The following is a 26,749-nucleotide window of genomic DNA, read 5'->3' on the forward strand; positions in this document are numbered from 1 at the left end:
GTTGAGGTGCAAGAGTCCAGTTGGTGCACTGGCTCTAGGGCGATGCTGACACACTCCCCACACGCAGGAGAGAACCCTGAATGACGGTGTGCAAGCCCTTATATAGACTCTTGAAATTGCCCACCCTGTAGCCTAAGACCACCCCCCCCTGAAATGTACATACATCACAGGAGGCCATCTACAGCAGAAATCCTGTCTGCCAGGATACCTAATAATGGTCACTGATTGCATTACCTGGGCAGTCTGGCCATTCTTTGGCGATGGTTAATACTTCAGTTCCTGAATCCAGGTCACAGGCTCACCCTATTCATACACAAATATGACCTTAAGACAGGATCTGTAAGCAAAAGACAATGGGGAGGCTTTCCCATTTCCTTCCTCCTTGCAGAGAAATATTTGAGGTCAATTTGGGAGAGTCAAAATGGCTTCTGGATTGCTCTCCTGTACTATTTTGGACACATGGTCTATATACTTATGTATGTGTTTGCCTTGTACATTTATGAACATTTAATTTATATTTGAGACCTTAGAATTCTTGTAACAGGTAGGGGTTACGAGTCTCTCTTGGCGTGAGGGCTGCATTTATGCACATTCTCTCATGCAGATATCAGGATGCGTCAAGATAATACTTTGGGAGTTCCAGCCACCCTGGCCCAGGGACAGAACTCTGCCAAATTTCTAGTCTACTTCTTCCACCCACACAGGAGAAAGCAGCAAGTGAGCGAGTTATAGTCTGTGGTGGGGGAAGGTGTCATAGGAATTGGCAGGCACATTGCAGCTTAGCCTCACACGCTAGCAGGCTACTTTTAAAGTTTTACTTATTACATCCAAAGGTCTGGTTCATGCATTGTTCCATGCAACAGCAAAGAGAACGCAGGTAGATTGCTCTTGCGTGCAAAACACACAATGCAGTTTCGAACATGCAGTCTGAACTTGGATCAAGGGCAGACATGTCCGTCCTGGTCGGTTACATGGCTGAAAGAGATGGAGGAAGAGAAACAACTCACCTCCTCCTAAACGAGAGGTGGGGTTGACCTAGCTAAGTCTAGGAACAGAACTCGGTGGTCTTAACCCCTTCATGCACTAACTAGCACATATGCATAGCTATGTTTGAATGCAATTTCGCATGGAGTAAAGCTGCTGCTGGCGAGTGGAATGCAGACTACTGGGAAAGGGCATGGGCTGGGATGTTAGACAGGAGCACCCCACACAGCAACATTTTGTTGTAGGTCTCACTCATCGCCGCTTGCAGTGTGGGATGCTCCTACACAAGCCCATGCCCTACAAAGACCAAAGCAGACATTTTGTATGCAAGAAAGTTTTATTTGTTTGACATATGCACAAAAGGTATACAAGTACAAACCATCACCACAGAAGAAGAGGAAGAGCTGGATGGGGCTTGAGAGCAAATGAATATATTCAAAATCAGTATAGACAAATCTGTTGATCCTTTTCCACACAGGTGGGTGCTCCCAAAATATTCAGGCTGGCATAGGAGAGGGAGGGCTTGGCTATAGTACCAAGCACACACTATGAAGTTTAGCTATGCTTAATAAAACCCAAGGAACAATGACAACAGATAGTTCCTCTGCAAGATCAACTGAAGCTAATTTGATTAGTGCAAGGAGAGATCTGTAATCAGCCTCCCATTCATTCCAGGAGGGGACAGGCAGGAAAGACCTGGGGAGGAGCACCCCCTCTTTCTTGCAAGCCAAATTTACTTTTCTGATTTGTGGCCCAGCTTAACAGCACTATTTAGGCCACTCAAAGAACCATACCCAACATGAAGCTTTCTAAACAACCGTTTGTCCAATCGGCACTTGCAGTGTAAATGACCGGGGATACGGCCACTATTATCAGCAGGCTGGCATCGGACACAGTGAGAGGTCTCTGTATTGCATTGATTATTCCAAAGCACTCGAACAATAGTTTTAGTAAAATGGAGGGGGGAAATCGCTCCTTGCATGAGAGCACATTTGCTATCTCATACTGTAAGCTTACGGAAAGTGCAACAGTGCTACCCCAAAATCTGTGAGCTAACCATTGGGAGTATTGTGAATTAAAAACCCACTCAGATTATTATGACATTAAAATCCACTAGTGGGATTTGATGCACACAAGAGTTCAATGCGCTGCAATGCTCAAGATCATGTCCTTGCCTTTATCTATCATGGTTGAAGTGGAAACCAAGCTGAGAATAGAAGAAGCTAATAGCTACAAATCTCACATTTGGCTCTCATTTCTTACTTGACCCTTGAGTTTTGAAGGTGAGCACACCCTCACTAAGAGGTTTTCCATGCGGCATTTAGGATGAAAATGGGCAAAAACAGAGAAGCAGGCACCCCTAGAAAAGGAAGCTGTTTACATTTCTATTTCTGGTGGAAGGCTTGAGTTTTATCAGCTGGGCACATTCCAGGCTTGATGACTCGGCACCAAGAGGCTTCTTCAGAGAACCATGAGGCTCTTTGATCAAACGGGGGTTTTTAATAAGGCTAGATTGAGCTAGATCATGTTTTAAGATAAATCACATCTTCATCCTAGGGAAGAGAGATACACACAAGCCAGACTGAAATTGTTTCTAACTGCAGCAGTGTTGTTGTTGTTTTTTGTCTGTAAAGATCAGATCTTGAGTACTGAGAATCTTTTGCTTTTGTATCGTACAACAAATTCTCTCTGTAGGTGCTGGAAGAATTGTGGTAGAGCTGAAACTTCAAAATAGGAGAGTCAGGTGCAAGTCAGGTGCTTTGGATGGCAACCAGGTTAGTCACTCGGCTACTTGGATGAGACCGTTCAGGTCCAGTTCGCTTCATTCCCCACTTGGTTGAGTTCTTGGGTGAACTGAGAAATGATGCTCATCTCTTGCTCAATGGCTTGGAGCCTCTCTTCTACGGTGGACAAGGTCTTCTGGAGCCTGTCCATAAGATTTCTCAGTGCATCCTGGTTCATCAAGACCTTGCAGAGAGCTTCTTGGTTCTTCAGGATGGCATCTGTGCAGAAGAAACAACTTGTTTATATGCCACCGTTCCTCCAAAGCTGCCTTGAGCACTGGAATGATTCTCCACCCAACCCCATTTTATCCTACCCTATTAGGTTGAATGGGACACGGGTGGCGCTGTGGGTTAAACCACAGAGCCTAGGACTTGCCGATCAGAAGGTCGGCGGTTCAAATCCCCGCGACGGGGTGAGCTCCCGTTGCTCGGTCCCTGCTCCTGCCCACCTAGCAGCTCGAAAGCACATCAAAGTGCAAGTAGATAAATAGGTACTGCTCCGGCGGGAAGGTAAATGGCATTTCCGTGCGCTGCTCTGGTTTGCCAGTAGCGGCTTAGTCATGCTGGCCACATGACCCGGAAGCCGTACGCCGGCTCCCTCGGCCAATAAAGCGAGATGAGCACCGCAACCCCAGAGTCGGCCACGACTGGACCTAATGGTCAGGGGTCCCTTTACCTTTATTAGGTTGAATGGGGATATGAATCTGGACCTCCTTGGTCCACCTAGTCCAAGGGTCAGCAACCTTTTTTGGCCGTGGGCCAGTCCATCATCCCTCAGACCATGTTGTGGGCCAAACTATTTTTTTTTGGGGGGGGGGAATGAACGAATTCCTATGCCCCACAAACAACCCAGAGATGCATTTTAAATAAAAGCACACATTCTACTTATGCAAAACACACTGATTCCCGGACCGTTCATGGGCCGGATTTAGAAGGCAATTGGGCCAAATCTAGCCCATGGACCTTAGGTTGCCTACCCCTGACCTAATCCAACTACTGCAGACCTGGGCTCTCAAACATAGCTTAAAGCAGCGTCTCCCACCCAGGTGCCCTTCAGGAATTGGTGGGTTGCAACTTCCACCATCCCTGGGCCAGTGGACATGCAGGCTGGGCTCTATCAGAGTTGTACAAAACTTCTGGAGGGCACTGGATTGGGGAAGGATAAATTAATACTGGGGTTGCTAATCACCCAAATTGCATGCTTATAAGCAAGCATAGGCAAACTCGGCCCTCCAGATGTTTTGGGACTACAATTTCCACCATCCCTGACCACTGGTCCTGTTAGCTAGTGATGATGGGAGTTGTAGTTCCCAAACATCTGGAGGGCCGAGTTTGCCTGTGCCTGCTTATAAGTATAAACGTGGCCATCTAAAGGCAGGCAGAGGGAGAGGACATTAATTTTACTTAGGTTGCATACACATCACACATTTAAACAATCTAAGGCTACTGGGAGGGACGCGGGTGGCGCTGTGGGTTAAACCACAGAGCCTAGGACTTGCCGATCAGAAGGTCAGCGGTTTGAATCCCCGTGACGGGGTGAGCTCCCGTTGCTCGGTCCCAGCTCCTGCCAACCTAGCAGTTCGAAAGCATGTCAAAGTGCAAGTAGATAAATAGGTACCACTCCAGCAGGAGGGTAAACGGCGTTTCCGTGCGCTGCTCTGGTTTGCCAGAAGCAGTTTAGTCATGCTGGCCACATGACCCTGAAGCTGCTCCCTCGGCCAATAAAGCGAGATGAGCGCCGCAACCCCAGAGTCGGTCACGACTGGATCTAATGGTTAGGGGTCCCTTTACATTTACCTAAGGCTACTGGGAGCTGTCATTTGCTAAGGGTGCTGGGAACTGTTGCCCTGTGAGGGGTAACAGTATATCCCAGGATTCTTGGGCTGGTGGGCAGGGTGTGCTTTAGATCTGTAGCGTGTCTGCACCCTTAGCTACACCACTGGAGAAAAGCACAGAATCCGTCGAGCCATTTGGATTCTAGGTCAGCCAAATCCACATTCACCAGCAGAGAATTCTTACCGAGCTCCCTGCCGCTGCCCAGATACATCCCAGAGGCTGCCTTTGAAGGAGAAGCTGCCTGCAGTGGCTGCTGTGGTGACAGCGGTGACAGCGGCGGTGGCAGCGGTGAAATTGACGGTGACAGTGGTGACAGCACTGGTTGTAGCTGACTTTGCTGTACTCCTTCATCAGGGACCTCTTGAGAGCTGTCTTGATGTTCTTGGTACGCAAACACATGCCCTATTTTGGGGAGAGAGAGAACCAATCATGGCATGCGTGGGCCCAGCCCAATACTTTATGTGTCCCCAACAGATGATTCTCATTTCAATATTAGTGTTTGGACAGCACTTTTCAGGCTGGCCTTGGGGCATATTAATACACACCTTTTGTCCTCCTGGCAGAATGACTGGGGGAGCTCAGGAGCAACAGCTGGAGAGATTACCATTACCAGCACCACCTCTGTCGTTACCGCCCCCCTTTGCCTAATAGTAGGCAAATCTAAATCCACGGCGTTTCCGTGCACTGCTCTGGTTTGCCAGAAGCGGCTTAGTCATGCTGGCCACCTGACCCGGAAGCTGTACACCGGCTGCCTCGGCCAATAAAGCAAGATGAGCGCCGCAACCCCAGAGTCGGTCACGACTGGACCTAATGGTCAGGGGTCCCTTTACCTTTACCTAGGGCGGACCATGGCTACTACACATTTGATTTGGGGCTTATCCCTACTGTCGTTTAATGTGGAGAGTAAGTTTTCCAAACCACTGTTAATTCTCTCTTGTCCACGTGACGTTCTCCTCTAAATCCCTGCCTTTCCATATTTTCCGTCACTGATTTGAAGGGTTCCTCTTGTGAGATTTTGCTCCTCAAAGCTCGGAGTCCAAGAGTAACTCCATCTCACATATCAGCATATAACAATTCACCACAATTACCGTATTTTTCGCTCTATAACACGCACCCGACCATAACACGCACATAGTTTTTAGAGGAGGAAAATCCGTAGGCATGCCACCCGTAGGCATTTCCTCCATAACACGCACAGGCATTTCCCCTTACTTTCTAGGAGGAAAAAAGTGAGTGTTATGGTGCAAAAAATACGGTAAGCTCTCCTGCCCAAGGCCTACCAAAATCCAAGCTGTGTAAACAGCAGTACTTTTGACCGCTTCCTATTCATGACAAAGGAGCTTGTGGAGGAAAACATCCTAGTGCCATGGTTTTCAACCAGTGCATGGTGGCACCCTGCGGTGCCGTGAATGATAGGGATGCCACAGGCAACACTGGCCCCTGTCCCTCTTTCCTCCCCCCCCATGCCTTCTTACATCTCTGCCTCCCAAAGGCTTGCACAGCTGCTTGTTGCAGTAGCTACAAGCTCCCCAGGTGAATGGTGCCTCTGGGGCTGGCCAGAGGGTGCTTCCCAGGCTCCTGTGGGGCAGTGTGAGGAGGCACCTTTCTTTGGGGCAGGGGGGCAGCTCAGAGACCAGGGGTGACAGCTGTGGCTGCCCAGAAGACTACCAAGGAAAGAGGAGGCTGGGGGAACCCTCCACAAAGGAGTGTGTTTGAAAAATGGTGAGAGGCTGCCAGCTCTGCAGGAAAGGGGTGACATAACTGGACTTCTGAGCCCCACAGGGGTGTCACAAAAAGAATGTACAGTGGTATACCTCAGGTTGCAGACGCTTCAGGTTACAGACTCTGCTATCCCAGAAATAGTACCTTGGGTTAAGAACTTTGCTTCAGGATGAGAACAGAAATCGTGTGATGGCAACAGGAGGCCCCATTAGCTAAAGTGGTGCTTCAGTTTAAGAACAGTTTCATGTTAAGAGCGGACCTCCAGAACAAATTAAGTTCTTAACCCGAGGTACCACTGTAGTTGGTCAAGAGAGCCATGGACTCAACAAGGTTGAAAAGCTAGTGGATTTCAGGCCAATGGCTCACACCTGTCCCAGTTCCAGCTTTGCTGACCTTAAAGGCATTGGTCTACTCAAGGTAACAATCTCCTCCTAGCAAGTTTTCTTTCTTTTTATTAAATGGGCCTTTTCCCACTTCCTCCCTTAACTGGAAATCCTGATGGGTAAGTCAGAGAATAGGAAATGTAAGGCAACTGGCCTTTCCTGAGTGAGTTTGAAGAACTGGGGCTTCCACTGGGCCTATCCTCCTGGGATAGGAAGAGCATCTATCAAGGTGAGCTCCAAGTCTCCAAGTGCTTAGCAGACTGGACACACCCCAATGAAAAGTTGGAGACAGCTACTCTGCTGGCTTTCTCTTTTTGGTGGCGAGATTTAAAAGGAGGATTTCAGAGCTCGAGAACAAATGTTCAGAACCAAACAGACTAACAAAAACAACACACCCACGCACCAAACTCTCACAATCTTTAAAAGATCCCATCAATTTAGCAGCAGGAACCATAGCCAAGATATGCCCCCCTCCTACCCTGCCCTTTCGCTCCCGAGGTTTTTTTGGGAACGGTAAGTGTTTAGCGTTGCATTTTAAATGGTTTTTAATGACAAGTGCAACAGTAAAAATGTAGGTACATAGCCAAAAAGGGGCTCAGCCCCGACCCCGTTTTCATTTAATCATAATGTCCAACAGCTCATCTGCCCATGTGCAGAGTGCATTTGCCTCACTAGCCAACTACGCCTTTACATATCTGTGATTGAGGCACAGTTAACTGAAGAGAAAACGGATCTCCTAACTCCGATAGAGGAAGGTGAAGCAATCCACCTCCTTTTAATATATATATATGCAATGCCGCTGTGGAAAGGGATTAAAAAGTTCTTCCCAGTAACTGAGCCCTGGAGAATCAGGCGCTGCTGCTCACCCAGTTCGGCTTTCAAGTCTTCTTTCAGGGCGACGGCGCTTTCCACCAGGGCCAAGATCCTCGCCCCCATCTCCTCCAGCCTCCCCACTCGCCTTGCCATGCCGGCAACCTCGCTTCACGCCCCAGCTGACCGCCACCCCCCCCCCCTCAATGATTATATAGGTGCAGAGTTGCAGACGGACAGCTTCCCGGCTTTCCCCCTGCGGTTTCCCTTCAGGTCCGCCTCGAGACGAGGCCAATCAGGCTCCCGCATTATTTCCTCCGGCTTCGTTCAACTGCCGGGGGGGGGGGTGCGGGCGGGAATCAAAGCGGGGAAATGGCGTGGGCGGCGGCCGCTTTTGCTCTCTTTTCATCCCGTTCTTCGTCTAAACGCTTTCTTCCTCGTTTTCAGTCGGGTTCTTAAGCTATCCTTTAATTGCTGCCGCCGCCGCTATTGTGCTTTTTAGAACAGAGTGGTTCTCAAACTTTTTTTTCTCTGCGCTGCGCCGATTTTTTTTTTTTAAATAGAAATTCATTGGGGGGAAAAAGAGAGAGACATCGCTTGTGATTTGTAAGAGTATCGCTTGATGCTCTTGCTCTCGTTTTGAAAAGGGTATCCATCCATATTCTGCAAATAAATTATTCTGATACCACGCAACACTAAAATGTTTAAATGTCTCTTTGTCCTTGAATCTTTCTGCCACACCCTTTGAGAACCGCTGTTGTAGAGAATTTCTCTATCCTATTTACACAGGCCAAGTTATCTGTAGGAAATGACCCCGCTCCCGGGCATTTAGGCTTTCTTACTTGTTTCTTATTTCCGTTCTGTCGACTGTTTTACTATCCAAAAGTTCTCAAAGCAATTTATATGCGCGCGCGCGCTCTCTATTACATTTTATATCCCGTCTTTCCTCCAGGGAGCTTCAGGGTGTAGCCCCAGCAACGTTTTATGCTCACATCACCCCCCCCCCAGCAACATTTTATGCTCACAACAACCTTGTGAGGTAGGGCTAGAGAGCCAGTGTGGTGTAGTGGTTAAGAGCGGTAGTCTCGTAATCTGGGGAACCGGGTTCGCGTCTCGGGTCCTCCACATGCAGCTGCTGGGTGACCTTGGGCCAGTCACACTTCTGTGAAGTCTCTCAGCCCCACTCACCTCACAGAGTGTTTGTTGTGGGGGAGGAAGGGAAAGGAGAATGTGAGCCGCTTTGAGACTCCTTAAAGGGAGTGAAAGGCGGGATATCAAATCCAAACTCTTCTTCTAGGCTGAGAGTAGAGTGACTGGCTCAAGTGGGGATTCGAACTCTGGTCTTCCGGAACCTATTCCAGCACTCTAACCACTGCGCCACACTGTAAGTACAATAAACCCGTATCAAATGATTCTCGTAACAAAATACATTTGGGGCGGGGGGAGGAAACCCCACACCCATAGCCATAACATAAATAAATTCAGAGAACACAAATACTAGGTGGTAGAATTCAAAATTTCAATCAACACAGCATACATGCAATTTTGTCATCTGTTTCACACAACCACTAGAAACACCCACTGCCTCAAGCATTATATATGTCAGCAACTTGTACATAAACCACTCACACTCTGCAATATTACAACCCAAGTACACAGGGTCACTGCCAAGCTTAAAGCAATAAGATACAGTTTTAATACCTGAAGAACTAACGGTGTCATGTCCCTCTTCCATTGAACCACCTCAGATTCTCTCACCTGAGAGAGGCATAGGATTACACATGCATAGTGGGGTGGCCCTGTTAATTTATTTTAAAAGCAGTGGCAGGGGTGGATCAGGACCACTGGGCGGGGGAACTCCCTTTCACAATGTTTTCCATTCTAGATCTCTCGCGCCCCCAACTATAGGCACTCCTCCCCTCACAAAGGAACACATCTGATTGAAAACCAGGCTATTTTGTCATCCGGGAGGTCTCTGTGCCTTTAAGAGTTAACCAACAGAAGTTCAACAGGGGAAGTTTCCCCTGGTATGGGGAAGCAGCGGCAGAGAAACATTCCATCTCCCTTATTTCCACCTGTTAGCAAGCTGTTAGAAGCCTGGCCAAGCAAAACCAAACAAAAGCAGGAGGGTTTTCACAGTCTCAAGGACATTTTCTTCCTTTATTGAGGTTCACCTATATATCATAATAGAATAATTATAATTATAATAATAATAGCATATAGTTTAATAATTGTAATAGTGATTTAAAAAAAAAACTTCTGTAGTGCTGAATTCCAAATAAAGTGAGTTCCTTTCAGACAACTGTTACATTGCGATTTCCCCACAATAACTTAAAAATACAAAATAAGAAGAAGCAAGGGTGGTACAGAGCAAAGGAAGCACAACTGAGAAAGCAAAAGATCTGGTCTGAATGTTGGGGGTTTCATTACTCCCTCCACCAACCCAAAAAACAACAACCGTTGCCATAAGATTTCTTTGCTGACATCATTGAGGCATAGTAGGTCTTAGCAGCAGGGTTAGAGTCTCATTGTGATTGCTCCAGCGTCATTTCCTAAATTGGACAGAAGAGGGAAAACTGGAAGAAGTGGATGAAAGGCAGGGAGGATAGTCCTGCCCAGGAAATTTCTTCTTCTTGAGGTAAGTTGCCCTGATTTCCATTTTACAGATGGGGAACTGAGTCTAAAAGATTGTAACTGGCCCAAGGCTATCCAGTGAGTCTGTAACTGAGATTTAAGCCTAAACCTCTTGGGTCCTGGGTTATTTACTTTCAAAGAGATTCTAGTGCCTGTGGTGCTTAAGTCCTCTAAAGCTGCCATTCCCCATCCCTACGGCCTCTGGTTGATCATAGAATTGTAGAGTTGGAAGGCGCCCTGAGGATCATGTAACCCAACTCCTTGCAATGCAATTGCAATCCAATTCATGGCTCTGAGCATCTCTTTATTTAGCTATCAGCAGTTCGAATACCCATCACAGGGTGAGCTCCCATGGCTTGGTCCCAGCTCCTGCCAACCTAGCAATTCAAAAGCACGCCAGTGCAAGTAGATAAATAGGTACCACTGCGGCGGGAAGGTAAATTACATTTCTGTGCACTCTGGCTTCTGTCATGGTGTCCCGTTGTGCCAGAAGCGGTTTACTCCTGCTGGCCACATGACCCAGAAAGCTGTCTGTGGACAAACGCCAGCTCCCTCGGCCTGAAAGCGAGATGAGCACCACAACCCCATAGTCGCCTTTCACTGGATTTAACCGTTCAGGGGCGCTTTACCTTTTTTATTTAGCCCTATTAAAAAGTCCAGGTGTCATGTGGACTATGAGCAGCGGCTGCTCAGCACAAAGGACCTGCTCAGCACAAAGGACATGTTTTTTTGCACACAGTCAGGGCCTGCCTTTATCACAATCACGTGTTTCAGGCCTGTCTCTTACCCTATAGAGCAGGCACCCCCAATCTCCGGCCCTCCAGGTGTTTTGGACTACAATTCCCATCATTCCCTGACCACTGGTCCTGTTAGCTAGGGATCATGGGAGTTGTAGGCCAAAACATCTGGAGGGACACAGGTTGGGGGTGCCTGCTGTAGAGGACTCCATCTTTCCAAACAAGCTCTATAGCTACCCCTTTAAGCAGCAGACCGATGTCTGGTGTTTATGGCCACACTGTGAAAATTTGCAGCACCTGCTACTTCCTTCCTCTCAGGCTGTTATTAAAGGCACAGGAGCTGGCTAGCCTTTTGCAGGTCAGTGGCAATCCTGTGATTAGCTAGGATTTAATGAAGTGCCCAAGGTGGGAGAATATACACTTTTCAGAATGAGGGGAGGGAGAGAGGAAATGGCTTATTCCCTAAGAGACTAGACTCCTTTAAGCATTGGCTCAAACCCCATCCTTTGAATGCTGGGCCAAGAAAAGACCTGATTTGTGGAATGAACTGGTTATGCAGAAAGACACTCCTTTAGGATATATATTCTATATTATATATATTTGCTATGAGCTGGACTTCTCAGCTGGGTCCTGGGAGACTTTATTGTTAGGAACTGATGGCAGGAGGAGGTTTAGATCAACCAAGGGACATCAACGGACAAGGTTGGTTTCCCACTAAGGCAGCCCCAGTGCTGATTACAGTGGTACCTCGGGTTAAGAACTTAATTCGTTCCAGAGGTCCGTTCTTAACCCGAAACTGTTCTTAACCTGAAGACCACTTTAGCTAATGGGGCCTCCCACTGCCGCCGCTGCGCGATTTCTGTTGTCATCCTGAAGCAAAGTTCTTAACCCGAGGTACTATTTCTGGGTTAGCGGAGTCTGTAACCTGAAGCGTCGGTAACCCGAGGTACCACTGTATATAGAATCATGGAATTGTAGAGTTGGAAGGGGCCAGCTCCTTGCAACATGGGGATCTTTCACCCAATGTAGAGGTCAAACCTATGACCCTGGGCTCAAGAGCCTCACAGTGGGGATCTGGCGATTCAGGGTCATGCATGGATATGGGAATTTTGGATTCAAGGTCAACTCTGTCGTGGACCCCTTCCCCTTGCGGTGTTTGGAAAGGTCATACTCTCTCATCTTTTCCATAGCCTCCAACATGCTACAGAGAAACATCAAGATATAGGTCTTTTCGGGCTGCATGCTCACGTGAAAGGTGACTTGCCCCAGAGAACCACTGCCATCGCTGGGCCCCATTTCTAGAATAGATATTTATTACGGCCATAGGCCCATACAGGGCCCCATTTCTAGACTTAATCCCATGCTTCTTTCTTACTCTCAAGCAGCACCCCTTGCTTCCGCAGAACTTGGTCAGACTGGCCCATCACCCAGTACTTCCCCTGGCTACCATACAATGCACCTTGCACCTCCTATGCATCAGCAGAAGTATAGTGTCCAGCGGAATAGTACCACTCTATTCTGCCTTGATCAGACTACACATGGAATACTGGGTCCAGTTCTGGGCACCACAAATTAAGAAGGATGTTAACAAGCTGGAACGTGTGCAGAGGAGGGCAACCAAGATGATCAAGGGTCTGGAAGCTAAGCGCTTGAAGGATCTGGGTATGTTTAGTCAGGAAAAGAGGAGAATGAGCGTAGATATGATAAAGGTAAAGGTAAAGGGACCCCTGGCCATTAGGTCCAGTCGTGGCCAACTCTGGGGTCATGGCGCTCATCTCGCTTTATTGGCCGAGGGAGCCGGTGTAAGGCTTCCGGGTCATGTGGCCAGCATGACTAAGCCGCTTCTGACGAACCAGAGCAGCGCACGGAAACGCTGTTTACCTTCCCGCCGGAAGGTACTTGCACTTTGACGTGCTTTCGAACTGCTAGGTTGGCAGGAGCAGGGACCGAGCAACGGGAGCTCACCCCTTCATGGGGATTCAAACCGCCGACCTTCTGATTGGCAAGTCCTAGGCTCTGTGGTTTAACCCACAGCACCACCTGTGTCTGTAATATCTGAAGGGCTGTCACATGGAGCAAGCTTGCTTTCTCCTGCTCTGGAGGGTAGGACTCAAACCAATGGCTTCAAGTTACGAGAAAGGAGACTCGGATTAAACATCAGGAAGAACTTTCTGACGGTAAGCACGGTTCAACAGTGGAACAGACTCCCACGAGAGGTAGCGGACTCTCCTTCCTTGGAGATTTTCAAGCAGAGATGGGATGGGCATCTGTCATGGTTGCTTTAGTTGAGATTCCTGCACTGCAGGGGGTTGGACTAGATGATCTGGCGGGTCCCTTCCAACTATACAATTCTATGATTCTATGTACCTCTAATAAAGTACATAAAACACCATCTCCGTGATGCCCGCAAGAACAGAGGTATGCCTGGATGGGAATATGCATTCCTCCTCTGTTCTGTTCATTGCAAACCTCTAGGCCCGTTCCCAACAACTGGCTTTGTGAGCCAGTTCAGCCGCTCAGGGGGAAAAAAGGCCATGGTATACAGTCCACCTGGGATTGTATCGCCTCATTATGGAGAGATGCAGGTCCTACCGTTGGGCAAAGTGTAAGGAGGTAGATGCTGAAAGTGGGTGGGGAGGCAGGCAGCAGCAGCCCCACTGCTGTTTCTTCCAAGTTCCCTAGCTGTGTTACTAACTGTTGGGGGAAGAGCTGTGTGCATCATGTGGCCTGCCCTGCACCCCTGCTGCTCTCAAGTGACGCTCAGCTCCCGGTTGAGATGGCGCCATCCTCTTCTCCTCTGCCTCGGGCAGCAAAATGTCTTGGTCCAGCTCTGGACACAGGATTTGCCACACCTTCCATCGAAGAAACTGTGTGGCATTCAGCGTCGTGCTGTCACAATCGTTCCGTCAGCGTGAGTGTGGAACCAATTCCTCTTTCCTTCCCCCCTCCCCAGCTGTGTGCTGTTCTGGGGGCTCTCCTGACACCCCCAACCCACCCGCCAGCTGCTTTGGGGAGTTGTGTGGGGACAAAGCCCCGGTTGCCCTAGCTGGATTAATTCATCTGGTTGGCCACTGTGAGATCTAGCAGGCTCTGTGTTCTGATTGTGCTGGCTCCCACTAGCACAACCGAGTGGTCGAATCCAGCCCTCTCAGAACATGGAAACCCCATAAGAAGAGGCCTGTATGGGAGGCCCACAAGCAGGTTCCCCAGAGCTTCCCCCTTGCGATTCCTCCCCCTCTTCCAAAACGCTAGCTGTCTACATGCAGGAGTTTTGTTTTCTTCTTTAATGTGAAGAAGTGCTCAAGTCGTCTTTCCTCCACGCCCACAAACACCCGTTCTGAAATGCTACTGTCCCAGTAGAGTTGTTACCTTGTTCTTTTGCAGCATCAGCTGAGGGGCAGTGGTGGAGGAAAGATGAATACTTCCTCTCCCGCCTCACCCCGCAAGCAAAAACAGATCTGGAAGCTGAGGTCCATCGCCCAGTTAGGAGGTGGGGGGAAGTTGCGGCCAACCATCTTGGGCAAGGGTGGACGCCCAGCCCGAGCTGCTTTCCCCCAGTCTCCATGTATCTGGGGGCAAGAACCCCTTCACGCCCCAGCCCTGCAGACCCCCAGGATGGACGGCATTAGGGACGGGGCTCTGGAAGGGAGTTGGGACCTCGGGCCACGTGGGGGCTGCTGGCGGGTTGCTGTTCCTGTCTCCCTCGCCCCACCAGGGCGGCATGATAGAGAGAGCGGGCTCAGGAACACTCGGAGCCGGCTCCTTGTAGCGCTTGGAGTCCCCTTTCCCACCCTCGGCCCCTCCCCGCGCCCCTCCCTTTGGGGGCCGGTTGGCCGTGTGCGTGCGCTGGTGGCGGTTGCGGTGGGAGCTGCGGCTGAAGCATTTCCCGCACACGGGGCACTGGTACGGCTTCTCCCCTGTGTGGACCCTCCGGTGCCTCTCGAGGTGGGAGACGAAGCCGAAGCTCTTGCCGCAGGCGGCGCACTCGTAGGGCTTCTCGCCCCGGTGGGTCCGCTGGTGGGTCAGCAGCTGGGCGCCGGCCACAAAGCGCTTCCCGCACTCCTTGCACTTGTGGGGCTTCCCGCTCGAGTGGGTCCTCTGGTGCTGCAGGAGGGTAGAGCTGACGCTGAAGCTCTTCCCGCACTCGTTGCAGCGGTAGGGCTTCTCCCCCGTGTGGATCCTCCGGTGCCGGTCCAGGTGGGAGCTGACGCTGAAGCTCTTCCCGCAATCCCCGCAGGCGTAAGGCTTCTCCCCCGTGTGGATCCTCCGGTGCCTCTCCAAGTGCGAGCTCCAGCTGAAGCTCTTCCCGCAGTCGGCGCACCCGTAACGCTTGCTCTCGGCCGCGTGGGATTTCTGGTGCTTGACCAGAGACGCCAGCTCCCCGTAGGTCTTCCCGCACTCGCCGCACTTGTGGGGCCTGTCGGGCGAGTGCACGCGCTGGTGCCTCTCCAGGTGCGAGCTGACGCTGAAAGCCTTCCCGCACTCTTCGCACCGGTACGGCTTCTCGCCCGTGTGGATCCTCTTGTGCTTGATGAGGGCCGAGCACCAGCTGAACTTTTTCCCACACTCCGGGCACTGGTAAGGCCTCTCTCCCGTGTGGATCCTCTGGTGCTTCACCAGCGACGAACTCTGGCCAAAGCCTTTCCCGCAGTCCGCGCACTTGTGGGGCTTCTCGCTGCAAACCGGCGGCGAGGCAGGCGGTGGTGGTGGGGAGGGCGGGTTGGGGGCGGCCCGTTTGCGGCTGCAGTCGGAGCATTTGGTGGGATCCCGGCCCCCAGCTGGGGACATCCCGAGGTGATGGAGGGCGGCCGCGCTGAGGTAGAAGCTCTTGCCGCAGTCGGCGCACTGCCGTGGCTTCTCGCCCGTGTGGATCCGCTGGTGCCGGTAGAGGTGGGAGCTGCGGCTGAAGCTCTTCCCACAGTCGGTGCACTGATAGGGCCTCTCCCCCGTGTGAATCCTCTGGTGCCTCTCAAGGTGGGACGTGAAGCTGAAGCTCTTCCCGCAGTCAGGGCACTCGTACGGCTTCTGGCCCAGGTGCTTCCTCTGGTGAGCGGCCAGGTTGGCGCTGAGGTTGAAGCCCTTCCCGCAATCCCCACACTGGTAGGGCTTGTCGTTCGTGTGGGTCCTCTGGTGTTGCGCCAGGGTGGAGCTGACGGTGAAGCTCTTCCCGCAGTCTTTGCACTGGTACGGCTTCTCGCCGGTGTGGATCCGCCGGTGCCGCTCCAGGTGCGACCCGACGCTGAAGGCCTTCCCGCACTCCTTGCAGGCGTAGGGCTTCTCCCCGGTGTGGACCCTCCGGTGCCGCTCCAGGTGAGAGGTCCAGCTGAAGCTCTTCCCGCAGTCCTCGCACTTGTACGGCTTGTCGCCCGCGTGGCACTTCCGGTGCTTGGCCAGGGCCTCGGCCTCAGAGAAGCTCTTCTCACACCCGTCGCACTTGTGGGGCCTTTCGTCCAAGTGAAGCCTCTGGTGCCTGAGGAGGTTGGACTTTTGGCTGAAGCTTTTGCCGCACTCAGGGCAGTGGTGGCCCCTCTTGGTCCCTTGTGGCTTCCCAGAGGGCAGCAGGAGTTTGGAAGCGCTCACCGCCTGCTTTTCCTTCTCTGCCTTTCCTTCTGCTGCTTCCGTGCGCCTCGGTCTCCCTTCTGGCTGGCTCTCTGCCTCTACTGGACTCCCGTCCAAGGTGCTCTCTGCCTGCAGGTCTGCCTTGCTCAAAGCCTCTTGCTGATGGGTATCCTCATTCTTCCTGCTCAGCTCGTCACCTAAGACAAATGAAGCAAATGTGAGCTGCCTTCTGTGGTACACCTTTCACCACAACTTAACTGTTGCTGTTTTTTGACAATAATTTTTATTAATTTTCAATTACAATAATTCATGGTAGCCTCACTATAACAATGCCAAATTACAATACAACTACTAATCCCAGTCATTCAAATGCCAAATTATATAATTTAGGTGGCCTCCCACGTGCTAGAATTGATAATTTACTTTGTTTCTGCGTTCCAAGATCTTATTCCTCTCAATTACATTCTATTCAAAATAACCACCCCTTATTTAACAACTGTGGGTGGTGCTGTGGTATAAATCACTGAGCCTAGGGCTTGGCAGTCAGAAGATTGGCGGTTCGAATCCCCATAACGGGGTGAGCTCCCGTTGTTCGGTCCCAGCTCCCGCCAACCTAGCAGTTCGAAAGCACGCCAGTGCAAGTAGATAAATAGGTACCACTCTGGCAGGAAGGTAAATGGCATTTCCGTGTGCTGCTCTGGTTTCACTAGAAGCGGCTTAGTCATGCTGGCCAAATAACCCAGAAATATTGTCTGCAGACAAACGTCGGCTCCCTTGGCCAATAAAGCGAGATGAGCGCCGCAACCCCAGAGTTGTTTGTGACTGGACTTAACTGTCAGGGGTCCTTTACCTTTACCTTTTATTTAACAACTGCAGTATTAACGACATCCATTCATCTTGACATATTTAATGATTAATAAACTTATAGGTGAAGCTGTATCTTTATTCCTCCTGTGTGTGACAATTATTCCGTCCGTGGTATTCCTTCCTGTCCTTGTAAAGTGTTATGTCTATCTTTTCCCAGCCAATGCTTTCATCATGCCTTGGGCAGAGCTAATATCCCATTGTTATTTCAAAAGTTCTCCACTGCGCCATCGAGTGGTTCATTGTTTTACAACTTTTACCAAAAAGCTCCCAAAGATCTATGCTCACATCGTTTTGCAACTTCAACAGCAGCTCCCGACAACTTAATAACTTAGCCCTGAATGACTGGCATCTCCAGAATGGGAAGAGTTGTGGGGGGGATGGGGATCTCTCTGTCTGGTATTTGATCTGCAATGGCTCATTCACACATGCAAGTCACCACTTGATAACCAACAGAGTAATTGAGTGTTGAACATGTAGATGAGAATCAGTCCTGGATACGCTATAAGTGCCTGAAAGGGACACAACTTACCGCACCACGTCGTTCAGGTTGGACCTAGCTGGAATAGCTCAGTCAGTAGAGCATGAGACTCTCTTAATCTCAGGGTTGTGGGTTCAAGCCCCACATTGGGTAAAAAGATTCCTGCATTGCAAAAGGTTGGATGACCCTCGTGGTCCATTCCAACTCTACAATTCTATGATTCCCAGCCAGGATAGACCACTAGTCTGGTTCAGGACGGCTACCTTTGAGTTCTGAAGTTCAATTCCATTTTTTAAAAATGCTGGTTCCTCACCTGGGCTAGACTCACTTGGCATCTCCCTTCCCTCCGGCTCCTGAAAATCTGGAACCCATGGGTCTTCCCCTCGGTCCATCCAGGAGAGCAGGTCAGGTTTGGAAAGTGGAAATCCAGCTGATGAGAAAACGAAGGGGAACTTCAGTAAAGGTAAAAAGGTAGAGGTTAAGAGCGGTAGACTCGTAATCTGGTGAACTGGGCTCGCATCTCTTCTCCTCCACCGGCAGCTGCTGGGTGACCTTGGGCTAGTCACACTTCTCTGACGTCTCTCAGCCCTACTCACCTCACAGAGTGTTTGTTGTGGGGGAGGAAGGGAAAAGGAGAATGTTAGCCGCTTTGAGACTCCTTAAAAGGTAAAGGTACCCCTGGATGGATAAAGTCCAGTCAAGGGTGACTATGAAGTTGTGGCGCTCATCTCACTTTCAGACCGAGGGAGCCGGCGTTTGTCCACAGACAGCTTTCCGGGTCACGTGGCCAGCAGGACTAAACCACTTCTGGCGCAACGGGACACTGTGACGGAAGCCAGAGCACCCGGAAATGCTGTTTACTTTCCCGCCACCATGGTATCTATTTATCTACTTGCACTGGCGTGCTTTCAAACTGCTAGGTTGGCAGGAGCTGGGACCAAGCAATGGGAGCTTACCATTGCTGCGGGGATTTGAACCACCGGCCTTCTGATCGGCAAGCCCAAGAGGCTCAGTGGTTTAGACCACAGCGCCACCCGCGTCCCTACCTGGCACTTCAGTACCCTGAACAGGGCGCCATCTCTCTTTCTTGCTTGGTTACCTTCCTTTGCATGTTTGCTCAAGTGACACTTGCAGTGCAATCATATACAGGTCTTCTCAGAAGCAAGTCCTACTGCTCACAGCCAGACTATGCCGTTATGAGAGCCACCAACTTACGGGACAACCCTAACTGTATCTACTCAGAAGTCAATCCAACCGAATTCGCTGGGGTTTACCCCAAGGTCAGAACGTAAGAGGAGTCCTGCTGGATCAGGCCAATGATCCTGTTCCCACAGCGGCCCACCAGATGCTTATGAGAAGCCCACCAGCAGGATCTGAGCGCATGAGCCCTCTCCCTTCCTGGGGTTTCCAGCATCTGGTGTTCAGAAGCATCACTGCCTCTGATTCAGTTTGCAGAATTTTTTTCTGAGTGCAGAATGTGGGTTGATACAGCAAATAATTTCCATTGTTGTTTTTTCTCATAGAGCACAATGTTTACTTCATGGGACTCACCTGACGCCAGTCCTCTGCGATGCGAGTCGGCCAGCGCAGTGATCCGAGGAAGGCTGATGGCCATCTCTTCTGCTAACAAGAAGATGAGAGGATGCCGTCAGAACACAAGGCAGGCTGGCCGGGGCGTTGGGCTTTGAGCATTGAGATGCCGCTGGCTAACTTTCCCCACGCTAAAGCATTCTCCCAGTGCAAACCCTCTTCACTGCAGCAGCACTCTCCTCCCTACCTTATGTAGCGGCTGGGTTACGCTAATCCAGAATGTGGTAGCTAGACTGGTGACTGGGGGTAGCCGCCAAGACCACATAACACAGGTCTTGAAAGAGCTACATTGGCTCCCAGTACATTTCCGAGCACAATTCAAAGTGTTGGTGTTGAGCTTTAAAGCCCTAAATGGCCTCGGCCCGGTATACCTGAAGGAGCGTCTCCACCCCCATCGTTCAGCCCAGACATTGAGGTCCAGCTCAGAGGGCCTTCTGGCGGTTCCCTCACTGTGAGAAGCAAAGCTACAGGGAACCAGGCAGAGGGTCTTCTTGGTAGTGGCGCCCACCCTGTGGAACGCCCTCCCATCAGATGTCAAGGAAATAAAGAACTACCTGACGTTTAGAAGACATTTGAAGATAGCCATTTTGAGGTATTTTTAATCTTTGTTGGAAGCCACCCAGAGTGGCTGGGGAAACCCAGTCAGATGGGCGGGGTACAAATAAATTATTATTATTATTATTATTATTATTATTATTATTATTATTATTATTATTATTATGCTACGAAGGCCAAATGCATCAGGGAATATGTTTTCTAAGTGCAGACACCACCAGAACATTCTGGTACATTCTGCTTTCAAAGGTTCTCAAGTGTTCTGGAGGGCACAGAGAGGGCACAGCTGATGGTTTTTCTACTGCGCTATCTCCAAACTTCAAGCACGTTTGCCCCAGAGACAGTCTACATCAACTGCCTGCTGGGGAGCTCACATACTCTTCCTTCTTGTACCATCATGTTCTTACTTTCATTTTGTCATTTATATTCAGCCGGTGTGATTTTTTTTTGACTGCTGAAACTGGATTTGCTCTAAAGGAGCTCAGTTTTGCCTTGCTAGGGAGCTAGCAACAAACGGTAAGATGGATGCCTTAGTAAATCTCTACTCAATACATTTTCTGCCATCTGTGTCTTTACGGGATCCACTTATCCGCCAAAAGTTCTGCTATTCTGCTAACCAAATGACAATTTAAGACCCTGGAGAGCCCTGCCAATCAGTGTAGGCAATACAGTGGTACCTCAGGTTAAGTACTTAATTCGTTCCGGAGGTACGTTCTTAACCGGAAACTGTTCTTAACCTGAAGCACCACTTCAGCTAATGGGGCCTCCTGCTGCTGCCGCGCCGCTGGAGCACAATTTCTGTTCTCATCCTGAAGCAAAGTTCTTAACCCGAGGTACTATTTCTGGATTAGCAGAGTCTGTAACCTGAAGCATATGTAACCCGAGGTACCATTGTACTGAACTAGATGGGTCAATAGCTTGACTTGAGATAAAGGCCGCTTCCTATTCACCCTTGCCCACGGAGTTCTTTGGGGCTTAGTAGAGACTGATAGGCTTTCACTGCCAGTCCCTTATATTACAGTAATATATTACAGCAATAATCATAAAAATAAAAACAGGCTGTCTCACAGGCTGTTTCTTTTAAAAATCCAAGTGTGGCTACTTTTTTTTTTATTTACCTTTTCGCTCTGACATGACAGGAATGTAGAAGGAGTTGTAAAGAATGGAATGGCGGCGACAGAATAAGGAAAATGTAAATTGTGGAAGGTAATGCACGTGGTTGTCTAAAGGGAGAAGGTCCTCGTGTTCCAGGGTCCAGAATTGCCTCACTGGCACCGCTGGAATCCTTACCCAGAGAGATTAGCGTCTCATAATTCTCCTGCATGATATTCCAGCAGAGGGCTCAGGTGGCGAGGCCCTGCTCTCCTGCAAAGCACACCTTTGGTCTCGGAGGCCTCTCGCATCTGTAAGGAGAAGTTTGCCCATCCATCAAGCTAGCCCTGGAGGAAAACCTGCCTGCTCAATTTGAAATGCACATTTCTGCCCAGGTGTGAATGACGCTGACTTTGGAGACTTGAGAGCCAGTGTGGTGTAGTGGTTAAGAGTGGTAGACTCGTAATCTGGGGAACCGGGTTCGCGTCTCCGCTCCTCCACATGCAGCTGCTGGGTGACCTTGGGCCAGTCACACTTCTCTGAAGTCTCTCAGCCCCACTCACCTCACAGAGTGTTTGTTGTGGGGGAGGAAGGGAAAGGAGAATGTTAGCCGCTTTGAGACTCCTTCGGGTAGTGATAAAGCGGGATATCAAATCCAAACTCTTCTGCAGGGGAAAAACAACCCCAAGATATGGCCTGCTCATTGTGGCAAACATTTGAATGGATGCTCTTAATGTTTTCTTCCACATGGCAGGTTCGGGGGACCATTTTCAACCTGAGGGCCATATTTCCCTCTGGGCAGCTCTCCAAGGGCCACATGCCAGAGGTGGGCTGGGCCAGAGGCCAAAGTGGGCGGAGCAACACATTTAAATGTTACCTTTGTACCATAGACTAGTTTTACGCACATCCACACACCTTCCAGAAAAGCAATAGGCATTTTCAGAGTTCAAGTGACTCATTCCTGCCAGGATAAACTTGGGGTGCGTTTAGCGCATTGAAGACATTTCACTGCAGGGTTTCCCAAACTTGGGTCTCTGGTTGTTTTTGGACTACAGTTCCCACCATCCCTGACCACTGGTCTTCCTAGCTGGGGATGATGGGATTTGTAGTTCAAAAACAGCTGGCGACCCAAGTCTCTGTGTAACCTGGGTTTTGGTTACGCCTGCCTGAACTATAAACCAGCACTGCACACCTACCTGAGTAGCAGGGATTGGCTCTTTGTGGTGCCTAGTGAAAAATCAGAAAGAAAGGAAGGTTAGTATGCAACAGATTGGGTATAAATAAAGGGACATTTTCCCTCTTACACTTATATCCTAGGTTTCTTCCATCACGGGACCCAAATCAGACTACATGTGGAGCCCAGGTGTTCTCCTTTCCAGCCACGGACCAGACCCAGGCCTGCTTAGCCTCAGCAAGGTGGTGGCTTCATGTGCCCCTTGGACCACACCCTGGGACTACAACTCCCATAACTCCTGTGTGGGCTGGGGCTGCTGGGAGCTGGAGTCCGCAAATATCCAGAAGGCCACAAGCTCTCGGTCTCTCTGGCCCCACCATCACAGAACGGCAACACCACACCAATATTGAGGAACTCCCTTCCTGGGAGGGCAACCTTGTTCCACCCACCTTGGCCTTTAGATGCCTGGTGATGGGGGTTCTTTTCTTGAGAGCTTGAAGGTATTTGACAGTTTCCAGAGGGGTGACCACATTTGAGTGCTTCCAGACAGGGGCTTAGTATCTCAGATGGGTCCCTCAGATATCACAAATGGATCAGGGCATATTTTCTTTTTACCTTATTGGCAGTGGTGTTTGGTCCATGAGGGTGACCCACCAACCTAAGTCTATCCTCTGCCAGCCTTTTTCCTTCTAACCGTTCAAAGGAAGAAGTCAGCATCTTCTTCCTTTCCATCGATCTCAAGAGTTGCTCTTCAGTAGGGAAGAGGATGGAGAGCCAGTGTGGTGTAGTGGTTAAGAGCGGTAGACTCGTAATCTGGGGAACCGGGTTCGATTCCCCGCTCCTCCACATGCAGCTGCTGGGTGACCTTGGGCCAGTCACACTTCTTTGAAGTCTCTCAGCCCCACTCACCTTACAGAGTGTTTGTTGTGGGGGCGGAAGGGAAAGGAGAATGTTAGCCGCTTTGAGACTCCTTCAGGTAGTGATATAGTGGGATTTCAAATCCAAACTCTTCTCCTACTACTTGGCTCTGCCTGCTGTTGCCTCTGTCTCCCCCTAGTGTTGGGCTCCCTGCCTTCCACCCCGTCAGTTCCGACGAGAACCAGCCACTGTGGCTTATTGGATCTTTCTGCAGGAATCAAAATTAAATCAATGACACACGCTGGCATATCGATGCCGCCAAGGTCACGCAGATGCCGTGAAACACTTGCATGCCTGGGCAGCACCCATCCTGCAATAAGCACCTGTTTGGCAGCCCCTTTAGTCTGTTGTAGAAAATGAACGCGAAAATCTTGTGGCACATTGAAAGCCGGTGGAGTAAGTTAAGGTGCACCAGATCCAAACCCTGTTTGGCAGCAGGGCTTCTGTTTCTGTTCTGCGTAAGAGGAAACAAGCCTTTAAAATAGTATTCTGTGCTGGGTTGTCAGGCCACATGACTAAGCTGAACAATCTTAGGATCCAGCTTGGGTCCTCTGTCTCTGGCCCTGTTCCATCCATAAAGCACTCATTTTGCGGGACTTGGCGAGCTGAGCAAATTACACTGAGTTGGGGTTGGAGACTTAACTCTGGTTGAACCAGAAATCTGCTGCATCCATAATGATGATGATGATGATGATAATAATAATAATAATGTATTATTTATAACCCGACCATCTGGTTGGGTTTCCCCAACCACTCTGGGCAGCTCCCAACAGAATTAAAAACACAATAAAACACCAGGCATTAAAAACTTCCCTAAACAGGACTGCCTTCAGAGGTCTTCTTAAAGTCAGATAGTGGTTTATTTCCTTGACATCTGATGGGAGGGCGTTCCACAGGGCGGGCACCACTACCGAGAAGGCCCTCTGCCTGGTTCCCTGTAACTTGGCTTCTTGCAGCGAGGGAACCGCCAGAAGGCCCTTGGTGCTGGACCTCAGCGTCCAGGCTGGATGATGGGGTGGAGACGCTCCTTCAGGGATACAGGACCGAGGTTGGTTAGGGCTTTAAAGGTCAGCACCAACACTTTGAATTGTGCGCTTTGAATAGCTGCTCATCCTGGCCGATCTTGACATAGGATTGCCCTCTTAAACAAATGGCATAAGCAAATTATGACATAAGCTTCTGTGCATTACATACAGTCCACTTTCTCAGATACATGAAGTGTTAACCAGAGAAGGACGGATGGCCACTTTTCATAATGCAAATACCACTGTCTGTATACTGTCCTCCGTTTACAACCTATGCAATATGTATATGTACCTGCAATGCAGGATTACTGTTCATGCAACTGAGAACCTGAACTACAGTCTGTGAAAGTTTATGCCATCATAATTTATTCAGCATTCATCCTAAAGTTTACGTGACGACTGGTCTTCACTGAGCACTCATTCAGATTTGTTTGTGGGGTGTCATTCGTTAATCCCACACTTTCCAGCCTATTTCCAAGTCACTTTCCCAACTGCAAATAGCCATTACAGTGGTGCCTCGCAAGACAAAATTAATCCGTTCCGTGAGTCTCTTCGCCTAGCGGTTTTTTCGTCTTGCGAAGCAACCCTATTAGCGGGGGGGGGGGGGAGCGAAAAAAAATCGGAACACTTGTAAGACGTTTTTGTCTTGCAAAGCAAGCCCATAGGGAAAATCGTCTTGCGAAGCAGTTCAAAAACGGAAAACCCTTTCGTCTAGCGGGTTTTCCATCTTGCGAGGCATTCGTCTTGCGTGGCACCACTGTATTGTTTAAAGATTAGTTGTGCCGGGGCTGTGTAGACAACCTTTGGCCGTTCTGCCAGCTGTTGCTGAACTACAACTCCCAACATCCCTGGCCATTGGCCATGCTTGCTGAGGGTGATGGGAGTTGTAGTCCAGCAAAACATGCAACAGGCCAAACGTTTCCCACACCTGTGCCAGAGCTTGAATCTGCTTCAATTGCGCAAACCCAAATTCCCTGGCAAAATAATGACAGTGGAAGTGCCCTTAGTCTTCGTTTATTCTAGAACATAATGTATTTGTGTTTTTATATTGTGATTTTATGTTGTGAACTGCCCTGAGACCTGCGGACATAGGGTGGTATACAAAGTTAATTTAATAATAATAATAATAATACATTCATGGCGCTTTGCAATGCAAATTATTAACAAGGCAATAGGTCAACTAAAGACACATACAATAAAAAAGTACTACAAACACTTTTTATGCAAGAAAATTGGGACAGTTGCTGTTTCTAATTCTGCCTGAGTTTTGCTCCCTTCCCGGGTTCACTGGTTTGTTACAGCGACCCCATTCTTATTCTGTCTTGCAGCTTTATTATTTACACGTGTTAACTGCCTTCTCCGTAGATCAAGCGGCAGAGCTTGCATTGTATGAAGAAACACTATTTATTTTTTAAAAAATCAGTAAACGAAAGCATGCCCTCATGCGCCACCAGTGAACAGCAAACCCTTGCCTGATGGCAGCCGAGAATTTTTCATCGCATAGTAGACCCCCCGTGGAAAGTGTGGGGCGGGGATAGGGCGGGGTCACCCCTTCTTTCACCAACCTGCTTGTGAACGGGAGCATCTCCCGGGGTGGCCAATTCCGTGTCAAGCGAGGGCGCGCACAGCTTTGGGAGGTTTGCGCAGGCTGCAGCTCCGAGGCGCGCAGGCGATCAAGGCAGCAGGATGAGACGCAGCCACCGCCCCCCACCCTCCCCAGTCTTTTGCCTTCAGCTTCCTTACAGCCTTCCAACCTCAGGACATTCCCGCAGCCCTGGATCGGCTCTCGTTGCGAGCCGGAGACCTTCCCACCTTGGCCGGGCAATGGCAAGGGAGGCGTCCCGTCTAGGGCAGGCAGGTCTCCCGCGGGCATCGACTCCGGCTGGGGCGCCAGAGCAGCTGATCCGGCCCGCTTCTCAGCTGCATCCGAGTCACCCAGGAAGCTCAACGCCCGGAGGAAACACGCAGAGAGAGCGCGAGAGAGAAAGAGCCGCGTTTCTCTCTCTTCCCCAAGCCATACCCAGAGCCCTCTGGTGGCTGCCGAGGACGGAGCCTCCTCTCCGGACCGGCTTGGAAGATCTGGCCAGAGGGATGGATGGAGAGGCTCAGGGGGACCGGTCGCCAGCGGCTCTGTCTCCAGCTGCGGTGCTGGGACTGCTGGCTGGTGATGTAGGAGTCAGAGACCCAGGGTGTAGATTTTGGTGTTCTTGTTGGTTTGTTTTTTTAATGTCTCAATATTAATTGCATTTAACTTTTGGCTAAAATGCACCCTTTCTCACGTGCCTGCGTTTTGTGACTCTCATAAAACCCCCTGCTACCAGTGCCAGATTTACGTATAAGCTAAACAAGTTATAGCTTAGGTCCCCACTCTCTTGGGGGGGGGGGCCCAAAAAAAATAAAGGGAAAAAACCCTGGATGTACATTTCCAAAATATAAGATAAAAAACAAATAAAATAAAACTTACATACAGCAACAGTGTTTTGTGTTGTGTAGGCTCCTATCTGTTATGTGCAGACGGCTTTAGATACCTATTAGGTCCATAAATTACCATATAGCATAAATTCAACACAAAAAACAGCAACAGTTTGTTGTTGACAAAGG

General features: G+C 49.8%; 2 protein-coding genes across 5 annotated transcripts; both read right to left on the reverse strand.

Moving 5' to 3' along the window:
* Positions 1-1,302: 1,302 nt before the first annotated feature.
* LOC310699349 (uncharacterized protein) lies at positions 1,303-7,715 on the reverse strand. The gene is made up of 3 exons (XM_083487020.1): positions 7,576-7,715; positions 4,788-5,006; positions 1,303-2,987 (listed from the first exon to the last, which is right to left on the reverse strand). The coding sequence occupies exons 1-3, from the start codon at positions 7,673-7,675 to the stop codon at positions 2,791-2,793; spliced, it is 516 nt and encodes a 171-aa protein (XP_083343146.1). The 5' UTR covers positions 7,676-7,715; the 3' UTR covers positions 1,303-2,790.
* A 6,444-nt stretch (positions 7,716-14,159) lies between these two features.
* LOC310701170 (uncharacterized protein) lies at positions 14,160-26,327 on the reverse strand. 4 transcript variants are annotated; one of them, XM_083491588.1, is made up of 6 exons: positions 25,714-26,327; positions 22,228-22,258; positions 21,230-21,342; positions 19,346-19,414; positions 18,108-18,224; positions 14,160-16,646 (listed from the first exon to the last, which is right to left on the reverse strand). In XM_083491588.1, exons 3-6 carry the CDS (start codon positions 21,261-21,263, stop codon positions 14,374-14,376), a joined length of 2,493 nt encoding a protein of 830 aa, XP_083347714.1. In that variant the 5' UTR covers positions 21,264-21,342; positions 22,228-22,258; positions 25,714-26,327; the 3' UTR covers positions 14,160-14,373. The 4 variants fall into 4 exon arrangements, with proteins under 4 accessions (XP_083347714.1, XP_083347712.1, XP_083347713.1 ...); XM_083491586.1 differs by having other exon boundaries at positions 19,346-19,417; positions 25,714-26,326; XM_083491587.1 differs by lacking the exon at positions 25,714-26,327 and adding an exon at positions 25,363-25,635 and having other exon boundaries at positions 19,346-19,417.
* Between the last annotated feature and the right edge of the window lie 422 nt (positions 26,328-26,749).

The sequence above is a fragment of the Podarcis liolepis genome (genome assembly GCF_965112155.1).
Source record: "Podarcis liolepis genome assembly, chromosome: 2".
Classification (NCBI taxonomy): Eukaryota; Metazoa; Chordata; class Lepidosauria; order Squamata; family Lacertidae; genus Podarcis; species Podarcis liolepis.

What these genes read in the sequence shown, in the direction of transcription:
- LOC310699349 (XM_083487020.1), bottom strand. Translation starts at nt 7,675, where the DNA reads ATGGCAAGGCGAGTGGGGAGGCTGGAGGAGATGGGGGCGAGGATCTTG. An exon ending in AGACTTGAAAGCCGAACTGG is followed by an intron (nt 5,007 to 7,575) that starts GTGAGCAGCAGC and finishes TCCCCAAAATAG; the next exon opens with GGCATGTGTTTGCGTACCAA. An exon ending in GGGCAGCGGCAGGGAGCTCG is followed by an intron (nt 2,988 to 4,787) that starts GTAAGAATTCTC and finishes TCTTCTGCACAG; the next exon opens with ATGCCATCCTGAAGAACCAA.
- LOC310701170 (XM_083491586.1), bottom strand. Translation starts at nt 21,263, where the DNA reads ATGCAGGAGAATTATGAGACGCTAATCTCTCTGG. An exon ending in TGAGACGCTAATCTCTCTGG is followed by an intron (nt 19,418 to 21,229) that starts GTAAGGATTCCA and finishes TCTTCTTGTTAG; the next exon opens with CAGAAGAGATGGCCATCAGC. An exon ending in GCCAAGTGAGTCTAGCCCAG is followed by an intron (nt 16,647 to 18,107) that starts GTGAGGAACCAG and finishes CATTTGTCTTAG; the next exon opens with GTGACGAGCTGAGCAGGAAG.